General features: G+C 37.5%; 1 protein-coding gene across 4 annotated transcripts in view; it reads left to right on the top strand.

Moving 5' to 3' along the window:
- KLHL7 (kelch like family member 7) overlaps window positions 1-10,992 on the top strand; it is a 59,044-nt gene extending 48,052 nt beyond the window's left edge. For all 4 annotated transcript variants that reach the window (XM_040644196.1, XM_008686382.2, XM_008686383.2 and 1 more), the window contains 4 exons: window positions 3,526-3,766; window positions 6,590-6,791; window positions 8,674-8,771; window positions 9,670-10,992. In XM_040644196.1, the coding sequence (XP_040500130.1) occupies window positions 3,526-3,766; window positions 6,590-6,791; window positions 8,674-8,771; window positions 9,670-9,953 (825 nt within the window). In that variant the 3' untranslated portion in view covers window positions 9,954-10,992. The remainder of the gene's footprint in view (window positions 1-3,525; window positions 3,767-6,589; window positions 6,792-8,673; window positions 8,772-9,669) is intronic.
- Window positions 10,993-12,087: the final 1,095 nt, after the last annotated feature.

The following is a 12,087-nucleotide window of genomic DNA, read 5'->3' as shown; positions in this document are numbered from 1 at the left end:
TTTAGAGTAACAATTCTCTGCCTACACACATACACTGTAACTGTACTGCAATGTGTCTGTCTTATTGCTGACAGAAAAGCTGCATGTCCCTCTAGTTTGACGTGTAGCCTAGGAGCTCAGGAAGCTTTAAGCAAGCCTTCCTCTACCTGCAGGCCCCAGCTTGGGAGTAGTCCCATCACTAAGATAAAACCTGACATTCATACCTATGGAGTCTATTTAAAGTTTGACTTATCTATATTTTTACCTTTTCTGCTTGCTTCCTCAACTACACACGTTATCTCCTAGGCAGTATAACAACTTATTAAAGGGCAAACATCAAATCACCTTCTTAGTATTCTGTTTTGGATGAGGTAGAGATTGGGAAAATTAGACTTTCCAGTGAGATCAACCCATACACACACATGGAAAAAAAGCTCCCCTCTATACATGGATACAACCAAAGCCAGGTGTTTTCAAACACAGGTGCATTTAACACTTGACAGGTATATTTAATGAGCTCAAATGTAAAACATTAAATTTTAGCTGAAATGAAATCATACTTGGATTCTAGGTAAAATTCTTACAAAGGTCATTTCATCTGCCTGGAAGATAAACTATTAGGCAGAATATTAAATGTAGTCAGTATTGATCAAACTTAGTGTCTGACATGTACTTTGACCAGTGACGGTATCTGGAGAGTTGAAAAAGATTTAAAAACTTGAGGATATCTAAGGAAATCAGAGCCCAAATTACAAGTAGATAGAAGCATGTGCCTTTCTTGTTCCACATGCATGGACGCACAGACACACACACACACACACACACACACACACACACTGGCTAATCATTTTTCCTTTGGGCTTATAGTTCCAAGAGAGCAGTTTTTTCTAATTCTTAAATCTGAAGCCTAAGCCCTATATGACAGGTACATATGAGCACTTATTTATTCCTTACTCAAACCCTTGAGTAGTACTAGAATATTAGAACTATTCTGTTACCAAACTCCTGGGAATTATTTCCCCTTTTTTTGGAACTTCATGTCCTAGGGTCTAAATGTTCAAGTCATTTAGCTAAAAGAAAACATTTTGTTCGTGTTTTTAATCCCAGCTCCTACATGGGCAGTTATTTTTAATTTGAAGAGTAGGGTGTCTTAGAGATCATTCAAAAGAATGTATCACCCACTTTCTCATCCTGAAGTTAGGAGCAGGGAAAGAAAATGTTCTTGTGGATATCTTTAGAAAGTATAGAAAAGTTCCCATATTGCTTTCTAATAATCAATATCAAATAAATTGGGTATAAGAGTGGCAAGACTTGAAATTCACTGAGTTAACAGCGTATGTTATTAATGAAATTGTATTTCTCTGCTAATGAACTTTATCAGGTAGGAATTATGAGTAGATTTCAGAATATGTAAGAGAATCATTAGTATGGTCACTATTTTCTCTCATTTTTTTCATTCTGTAGTATGCAACTCTAAGAAAACAGATTTTTAAAAATAATTTTCCTGAGAGGGTGGCCGGGTGGCTCAGTTGGTTAAGTGTCTGCCTTCAGCTCAGGTCATGATCCCAGGGTCCTGGGATGGACCCCGGCATCAGGCTCCCTGCTCAGCGGTGAGTCTGCGTCTCCCTCTGCCCCTCCCCCTGGCTTATGCTCACTTGCGCGCTCTCTCTCTCCCTGTCCCTCTCTTTTTCAAATAAATAAAATTTTAAAATAATAATTTTCCCCAGTTTTTCAGTGTCCATTGAGTAAAACTTTGGAAAAATGTTGTATTTATCCTGTAATTTTGTGTGCCTGCCAGTAGGTATACCACTGAGTAACTGAGGGGATCATAGATCCTAATTTGAGAATAAAACAAGGATTAAGACTCTTATTTTTCTGGCCACCCGAAAAGCAGAATGTTTATCATCACTAGGATTGACACCTTGAGGTGTTCCAAATGAGGGGCTCTTTTTTTTCCTGAGACAATTCCTTATGTTATATGATGCTTCGATCTAGCCTGATGAATGCCTGGAACACTGGATACTAGTGTGATAGATATCCATCAGATTTTCCCAGAGGGAACTCAGCATTAATAATCACACACACACTGCTTTGCTCAGTGAGATCAGGAATTGTTTGGATTTCTGTCTGCCTCTATTTTCAGATATTTTCAGAAAGCAGCAGGAACACTGTAGCTTCCTTGTTCAAAAAAAGGGGAGGATCCAAGATACCTCATACATTTACATAGAAGAAGGTATCCTTGGATGTACCAAATACAGTGAGGAAACTAAATGATCCCGTGAACAGCCCTTGTTGTGAAGTACTGATACGTGCTCATTACTAATCATCGGGAAGAAAAAAGTGAGTTTCCAGACTAGTCAAAACAGATTACTCAAATATTTCATAGTAAATATCACAGCTTTAAGAGTCCAGCTGAATAAACTGGCTCAACTGAATATTTTTTTAAAATTTAATATCACAGAAGTCTACAAAATATCTTCTAGCTTTAGACATCAGTAGGTTAACATCAGTTTAAGCTTCATATTATCCAACGATTTTTTTTAAGATTTTATTTTTTGATAGAGTGCACATATGTGTGAGCTGGGGGAGGGGCAGAGGGAGAGGGCGAGAGAGAATCTCAAGCAATCTCCTCACCAACTGTGGAGCTTGACTTACAGCCCATTCCCCAACCCAAGATCATGACCTGAGCTGAAATCTAGAGTCCACACCTAACCGACTGAGCCACCCAGGTGCCCCTACAATGATTCTTTGTATCTCTCTGTATATCTGGCAGGAAAGAGATAGGTATGTTTACATTTGGGGTTTTTTGTTGTTTTTATTTTATTTATTTATTTTGGGGGGGAGCGAGCACGAGCAGGGGAAGGGGCAGAGGCAGAGGGAGAAGCAGGCTCCCCAGTGAGCAGGGAGCCCGATGCAGGGCTCAATCCAAGGACCTTGGGATCATGATCTGAGCCGAAGGCAGACGCTCAACCAACTGAACCACTTAGGCGACCGTTGTTGTTTTTAAATATTTATTAGAGAGAGTGTGTGCGAGCAGGGGGAGGGGCAGAGAGAGAGAGAATCTCAGGCAGACTCCCCGCTCAGCAGAAAGCCCCACATGGGGCTCCATCCTACGACACCAAGATCATGACAGCTGAAATCAAGAGTCAGACACTCAACCAGCTAAGCTACCCAAGTGCCCCTATTTACATTTGAATGTTTTTCTAAATAACGAAACTACTTATTTTAGAATTTTCTTGTATTATCATCTTTAATAAGAGGAATAGAAGACTGGTGGTAGTGATACATCCAAATGCATTAGAGTTTAATCGGGAGCCAGAAAACTCCCAAAGCAGTCACCATCTTCCTCTTGCTGTCTACCCCAGCTAACCAACATTCTGAGGAAATCACACAGGATTGAATCAGATCATGTCTCAAGCCAAACTATATGTACTCTAGCAAATTAACATACTTTTGTATTTTGTATTCTCTCAACTATATCTTTGCCTCATCTGTATCAATTATATTTTTGCATTACTGACCGCTTCCTGTCCTTTCCTGTTACAGGATTATAGCTGGACAGACATCCGCTGCCCCTTTGAGAAACGAAGAGACGCAGCATGTGTGTTTTGGGACAATGTAGTATACATTTTGGGTGGCTCTCAGCTCTTCCCCATAAAACGAATGGATTGCTATAATGTTGTGAAGGATAGCTGGTATTCCAAACTGGGCCCTCCAACACCTCGAGACAGCCTTGCCGCCTGTGCCGCAGAAGGCAAAATTTACACGTCTGGAGGTTCTGAAGTCGGTCAGTATTTTTGTTTGGGGAAGGTGTTTTACCAAGTATTTCTCTTGGCCTTCATATTTACATAAACAATTGGTGTTGTCTTTTTGACCTAATTTAAATACATCTCTGTCACATTTTAGAGCCCATTTCCCTGAAGGTTTACCTTTTTTTAATAAATCATTTTATAAGAACTTCAGCTTCCTAGATTATGTTAATTGTCCCATTTTTTTCTCACACCATCTGGATTTTAGTTCTATCTAGGTTAGTTTTTTGTGTTTTTTTTTTAAGATTTTATTTTTATTTATTTGTGAGAGAGAGAGAATGAGTGGGGGGGTTGTGCAGAGAGAGAGAGGGAGAAACAGACTAAGCAGGGAGCCCAACGTGGGGCTCAGTCCCAGGACCCTAGGATCATGACCTGAGCCAAAGGCAGACACTAACTGAGCCACCTAGGTGCCCCTAGATTAGTTTTAGATACATAATATTATTTGCTTTAAAGATTTCAGAGTTTGGCTCACTCATAGACCCTTTAAAATCTCTTTATTACATTCACGCTTTTAAAATCTGTTATACCTTACTACCTTTTCTTTCTTTGTATCAGAAAAAGTAAGAATGATCTTTCTCATTTGCTTTTATTCTTCATTTAATATGATGGCTGGTAGTGGTGTTTTATGCTTATTGATCAGAACAGGGTATGGGTTCGTGTGTAAAAAATCTTTTTCAGGGGGGTGCCTGGGTGGCTCAGTCATTAAGCGTCTGCCTTTGGCTCAGGGTGTGATCCCGGAGTCCTGGGATCGAGCCCCACATCAGGCTCCCTGCTCTGCGGGGAGCCTGCTTCTTCCTCTCCCACTCCCCCTGCTTGTGTTCCCTCTCTCACTGGCTGTCTCTCTTTCTGTCAAATAAATAAATAAAATCTTTATTAAAAAAATCTTTTTCGGGGTCACCTGGGTGGCTCAGTCATTAACAACATCTGCCTTCAGCTCAGGTCATGATCCCAGGGTCTTGGGATCAAGCCCCGCATCGGGCTCCCTGTTCTGCGGGAAGCCTGCTTCTCCCTCTCCCACTCCCCCTGCTTGTGTTCCCTCTCTCATTATCTCTGTGTCTGTCTCTCTCTGTCAAATAAATAAATAAATCTTTAAAAAAAAAAAAATCTTTTTCATTGGTGGGTAACTTGTTAGTGTTGGTGGTGGTCTTTTTCTAAATTAATAATTTTTCTAAAGGGATATTCTGGGTGCACACTAGGTACATAATAGCTTTCACCTTTTCAGATAATTTCTTTAGCTAAATAATGGGCTTATAAAGAAAACTAGGAAGACCAAGTAAACCTAAGGTGTAGAATTCAAATGTTAATTATTTTCTTTGATGATTTTTTATTAGGCCAAAAAATGTTTTACTTTTGGTGAGCATATTTATCTGTTTTAAGTTTTTACTCCCCCACAAGATGTCAAATGAATATTAGAAAAATTAAATATTTTTTTAAATGTGACTCAAGAAATGACCTTCCCCCCCCTTAAAAGCATTTTCTTAGAGAATGTCTAATACAACATATTTCAAATACAACAAATCCTGAAGATAATAGAAAGTAACTGTTCTATAGAAATACTTTTTGTAGAAAGTACAGTAGGTAACTTTGTATCTTCAGCAATTACTAAGTCAGTTTTTTACTTAAATAGTAGTTTCTCGTGTCTGCCATACACTGTGTATTTCCCCTTAGTATCAACCAACTGAATCTACCAAGTTGAAAATGTTTTAAAAGTTAAAAAGAAGTTATTGTTAATCGGGACCATTGCTTCTTCCATTTGTTACTCCCTGAATTTTGCTTTCTGTAGACCTTGACTGTGATTAAGAATTTTAAGGGCGTTGTTGTTTTTAAGTATTATCAAGAAGTCCAGAAGGAGTGGGAGATGAGATACAATTTGGTTAAATTTTAACTTTTTTCTTGGGTAGGAAAAAAAGCACTTGTTGCTTTATTAGTATCATTTCTAAAACTCTTTATTGAGCCCCTATAATGTACGGAATTTACAAGACAGGATGTATGTTTTGCTGCTAAAATGTGTAATCAAAGCACACCAGAGACATACAGTGATACTTTGAGAGTATAGTCAAGAATGTGCCAGCATGACTTCAGGGCGTAACTCACAAGCCACTGAGAGTAGTCAGGAAGAATAGTTTAGTTAATGGTGCAGTGACTATTATAGAATGTTAAATGATAAACCTTACAATATTACCAGATAGTAGTTCTCAGAGTTTAAGGTATGGATTTACCATCTATAAATAGCTATGCTTTTCTCCTCTATAAGTATTTAAAGTTTGAATAATTCCCATGATGCATAACTGGGTGTGAAGACATACGTGATATTACTTAATTTTTTTTTCTGAAATAAACCAATTTCTTTTGCTAAAGTTTATTACCAATAAAGAAGTCCCTCCAGCAGATCCTTTTTAAAAATCTTTTTCTAAGGTCCATACAAAGAGGGTTAGCTTTTTCTTAAGCTAGTCCTCCATTTTGCTGTTATTGTTAATTAAGTGTTGAAAAGATTACAACTTTATTTTTTTTTAAAGATTTTATTTATTTATTTGACAGAGACAGCCAGTGAGAGAGCGAGAACACAAGCAGGGGGAGTGGGAGAGGAAGATGCAGGCTCCTAGCAGAGGAGCCCGATGTGGGGCTCGATCCCAGAACGCTGGGATCACGCCCTGAGCCGAAGGCAGATGCCTAACGACTGTGCCACCCAGGAGCCCCAAAAAGATTACAACTTTAAATTCTTCCCTCCAGTAACTAGTGACCCAGCTGTACCGTCAGCTCACTGCAAACCTACACATACACTGAGTGTTTTTCTCTTACAGGAAACTCAGCGCTGTATTTGTTTGAGTGTTATGACACGAGAACCGAAAGCTGGCACACGAAGCCCAGCATGCTGACTCAGCGTTGCAGCCATGGCATGGTGGAAGCCAACGGCCTCATCTATGTGTGTGGTGGAAGTTTAGGGAACAACGTTTCTGGGCGAGTGCTGAATTCCTGTGAGGTCTATGATCCTGCCACAGAAACGTATGTATGCATTTGAAAGTCTTACTTTAAAATCATATGGAAATAAACCTGTTCTTAACTCAGTGACATTATGCTGTGTATAATTTGTCTCTCAAGTAACTTCCTTCTTTATTTAGATATAAGTGTAAACTTACGTGTAGAAGTGTGTGGGAATAACCTTATGCATAACTCATTAAAACTACACTGTGTATAAACCAAAAAACAAAACAAAAAAAGTCTTATTTCATAGCTAATTGTATTCTATAAGCTCAGAGGACGAAGATGGCAAAAAGCAGAAGGAAGCCAACAGAAGAATTTAGTTCTTGTGTTAAGAATATGTACACATTTTTCAGTGTACTCATGTTTATGTCCCTTCCTCTGTGCTTTAAGAAATGGCTTGACTTTATGTACCCTGAGGAATCCCCTCTCTTTCTGTTCCTGTTTGTGCAATAAAAGCCTATGAATCAGACAAGTCTGACGAATTCATCAAATTCATAAAATATCCTTGTTTGAGGTCAGGAAATGTATGGGAGGAGGGGGAAGAATTAATGGTCAGTAGTAAATTTGCCTTTTTTTTTTTTAAGATTTTATTTATTTATTTGAGAGAGAGTGACCACAAGCCAGGGGAGAGACAGGGAGAGAGAGAAGCAGGCTCCCCGCTGAGCAGGGAGCCCAATGTGGGGCTCCATCCCAGAACTCTGGGATCATGACCTGAGCCACCCAGACATTCCCTGGATGTTTTTAAAGATGTATTTATTTGAGAGATTAACGTGGCAACTGTCAAACCACTTTTAAAAGAAAACAATTTTATGAATATAAGGCAACAAAACAGTTGTTAATATTTCAGAGTTAATCATTATGTCTTATATTTTGAAAAGTTAAATTTAGTAAATTGTTTAAAAGAGAAATACAAATAGCCATATTAAAGAGTTACACTGAAGTCAGATTACCCTTTTGTTGTTGCTTGGATACTTGTGGTTTATGTTAGCTATTGGGACACAAGCTGTGCGCCAGTACCACCTTCACAATCACAGACGTTAGTCGTGTATATGGGATTGTATGCAAAAGAAGGGATTGAGGCTCACAGAAAAAAATAACACAGTTGTCTGCGTATATGAGGCTGCTACCTGTGAATTAGCATTCTTTAACACTTGTGTCAACGTTTATGTTCTCAATCTTGTAATTTTTTTTTAAGATTTCCCCCCCCCACCCCCCACCACTGAGCAGGGAGCCCAGTGTGGCACTCAATCCCAGGACTCTGGGATCATGACCTGAGTGGAAGAGACGCTTAACCAACTGAGCCACCCAGGCACTGCTCAGTCTCTTTATACTAGTGACCATGAACAAAACAACATGCTAATAAGTTATTAAATTTGCAGAATGACAGTACTTTTGTTACTAGTGCTGCCTAAAGTTCTAAATATACATTTGAAGGGAGACATATGAATAGTAACAGATACTACTAATTTGCTGATCGCTAGAGCCCAATGTTAAATTTGTGTTTGACTCATACATGAGTATTAATTAAAACCATATGTGACAATATTAGTATTTTATATTTTCTTAAGTATCATCCCTTTCTTTTTTGTTACTATTTTAACAAGTTACTCTGAACTAGGAAATGGATTTCTTCCAAAAATGTGTTAGTAATCTCCAGATATTTTCTATTTCTCATATTCTCTTGGAGTTGAATAAAATCCCCATTTACCCCACCTGTAAATAAATTACTCAAAACCACATTAAACTTTTGTTTTCTAGCCATTAAGGTGTGTGTGGGGTGTGGGTGTGAACACATGTGAGTACTAAATGAGCACTTAACTGAGATAACACACCTTTCTTATAAAGTGGTATGAGTACATTACTCCTGTGAACAAGTACTCTCAAAGCTTTCTCTATTTTTCAGGTGGACTGAGCTGTGTCCAATGATTGAGGCCAGGAAGAATCATGGACTGGTATTTGTAAAAGACAAGATATTTGCTGTCGGTGGTCAGAATGGCTTGGGTATGTGACATTAATTCACTGAGTTCAGCTTTCCCAATGACTTTGCTGATACCTCCTTCTCATAAATTTTTTAAACATTTCTTAAAGTCTAAATACAAGCATTTATCACATACATTATTATACTTACTTTTATAGTTTCTGAGCACTAATATATTTTATGAAATATTGCAGTACATTTAACATTCCTGTAATGGCCACCAGTCATTGTGACAGTCTCAGCTTCACACATTTCCATTTGAATTTTTAAAAACTTTTAAAATACAACTTTTAAGACTTGTAGACAGGACAGGCCCTGAATGGCCAAGTTTCCTTAACATTTTTAAGAATTGCATGAAAATATCAGTATTACTATTTTTTAAATGAGTAAATTTGACTTATTTTCTTAAATAGTTTGTAGTAAAAAAATCTGAAATTAGTTCTTTAAATAACGGAGAATCTAGACTGAGTCTATAGTCCACAAACCTCGTTTTAGTCAGTACCTTTAAGCATTACTTAAGTATAATGTCTTCCCTCCTCCTGTCTCTTGCCATTGCTGTTTTCCATAAACTGCTAAAAGATAAATGGCAGAAGGATAAAAGACTTTTAGTAATTATAGTCAAAGTTATTCAGAAAGAAAATCCACTGATTTGTTTACTTTCCCAGAACAGATAAAACATTTTTAATTTTGTAAAATAATTATATGTATTTAGGATTCAGGTAAAAATTAATAAATTTTTATTGTGTTAAAGTAAAAATAAGAATAGATGGTAGATATATAGGCATTCATTGTAAGATTCTTAACTGTTCTGCATATTTGAAAATGTTCATAATAAAATGTTGGGAAGATGCAAAGAATTATTACCTTAAGAGATCTTAGAATTGTTAATACAGTTGTTCGTGTTATTTTGTTCTTTTGAAGGTGGTCTGGACAACGTGGAATATTATGATATTAAATTAAACGAATGGAAGATGGTCTCGCCAATGCCATGGAAGGGTGTAACAGTGAAGTGTGCAGCAGTTGGCTCTATAGTTTATGTCTTGGCTGGTTTTCAAGGTGTGGGTCGATTAGGGCACATCCTTGAATATAATACTGAGACAGACAAATGGGTCGCCAACTCCAAAGTCCGAGCTTTTCCAGTAACAAGTTGTTTAATTTGTGTTGTTGATACTTGTGGAGCAAATGAAGAAACACTTGAAACATGAAAAGTGAATGGACTTCAAGATTTATCGGAGACTCAAAAATATGGCCACCAGTGCTTTGTTCCAAGAGTTTGGTTACAAAGTTTTAGTTTGGTGTTTTGTTTTTTTAAAGGAAATTTCAAGTAAAGTAAGATCGCTATAAAATAGGTGTTTCTTTTATATGAATTTCCTTACTTAATTCAAAGACCATATTTTAGCTGGCCACTTAACCAAGACAAATCTAGCAAGAAAACTTGAAAAATCATAAGCATTTGGTGAAAATACGAATTCTTGAATGAATTTCACATTTGTAATTATGATTATGGCAGAGTGGGGGATTGGCTCATCAGTGAAGCGGTCTCATCTTAGCTCTAGATTCTATTTTCATACATCATAGAAGTGCTACGTAGTTAGGTCTATTTGTTTCTGTTCAGTCAAGAACTAAGAAATAGTATGAATTGTAAGTCAAGACAGGCAACTGTGATGAAACATCTTAGTCTCACCTAATTTTGCTTGTCTTCATTTGTTCCATATAGTGCCAAATTTATTTCATTTTAAGAGCAAGCCAGAGTGAGTCAAGGCATACACGTATTCTCTCACAGAACTTCATAAACACATTTTGGGCTTAAAAATGTACCCAAGTCTTCATGAAATATATTCAATCCAATTAAATATATTCCATCTTTTTAAACACAAAATGTCAAGCTTAGCACCCTCATTACTTTATAGTAGTACTGTTTTACCCAGTGGTTAAAAAATGATTATGCCTCTTCAGTCCTCACTGTTAAATAAAATAAAATCATAGTAAGAATGATTAGCAAAAGATAAAGCTATTTATAGCAAATTTCTAGGTTACTAGAATAGCACTGATAGTTATACAATATCAATGTTGACTTTGAACTTCTTCTGGATTAAAAAGATACATGATTTATTTTCCTGAGCAGGACACATCAGACAGAGTTGACCCAGTTATCTCCTAAAAGTTTTGTAATGATTTGAGTTAAATGTTTGTCATCTCGTATTAATTGCTTTTATCTGGTCAATAAATCTTCTACAAACCCAACTACTCATTTCTTTCCTAGTAATGTTTTGCCCTTTCACATTACAGAATGTATGGAATGAGCCATGTAAAGCTGTCACCATCAGTGTTTTTATCCAATAATATTAAATATTTTTTAACTTAAAATAGACTGCTAAGTTTTATTAATCCTTCATTTTAAATGTTAGGCAGGGGTTGTTTTTAGTATTTGTGAAGCTGTGTTTCTATTTTAATTTTCATTGCTTTATTTATGTGGGGGTTATAATCTTAAATCCTAAAAATGTTTAAATGAAAAAGGGATTATAAAAAGCATAATGATGGGGCACCTGCATTGTGCAATTGGATTAAGCATCCGACTCTTGGTTTCGGCTCAGGTCATGATCTCAGGGTTGTGCGATCAGCCCCTCGTGGGGCTCCTCTGCTGCTTAAGACTCTCTCCCTTTCCCTCTGTCCCTTTCCCCTGTGCTTACACACGTCCACTCTCTAGAAAATAAATCTTTTTAGAAAAGCATAATATGTTTTTATTTAGGGTTTTTTATGCATGTAACAGCTTTATTGAAATATAAATCACATTATACAATTCGCCCATTTAAAGTGTATCATTCAGTGGTCTTTATTCACAGAGTTGTGCAGTCGTCATCACAATTTTGGAACATTCTCATCACCACAGAAGGAAGCCCATACTCATTAGCAGTCACTCCCCATTTTCCCCCATATTAGTTTCCTGTGGCTCCTGTAATGAATTACCACAAACTTAGTGACTTAAAACAACAGAAACATATTCTTTCCCAGCTCAGGAAGCCAGAAGTCCTAGATCAGGGTGTTGGCAGGGTTGCTTCCTGGAGTTCTGAGGCAAAAATTGCCCACCTCCCCCCTAGCTTCTGGTGGTTGCTGGCAGTCCTTGGCATTCATTGACTTATAACTGTGCCCCTTCTTCAGTCACTGCCTCTGGCTTCACATGTCCTTGTTTCCTGTGTGTCTCTTTTGTCTTCATATGCTGTGATAAGGACAGCAGTCATTGGATTTAGCCGACCCTCCTCCCAATCTAGCATGACCTTATCTTAACTAAGGACATCTGCAAAGAACCTGTTTCCAGATAAGGTCACATTCTGAAGTTCC

Source organism: Ursus maritimus, unplaced genomic scaffold (genome assembly GCF_017311325.1).
Source record: "Ursus maritimus isolate PB19 unplaced genomic scaffold, ASM1731132v1 scaffold_3, whole genome shotgun sequence".
Lineage (NCBI taxonomy): Eukaryota > Metazoa > Chordata > Mammalia > Carnivora > Ursidae > Ursus > Ursus maritimus.
This window is presented reverse-complemented; position numbering and strand designations above follow the sequence as displayed.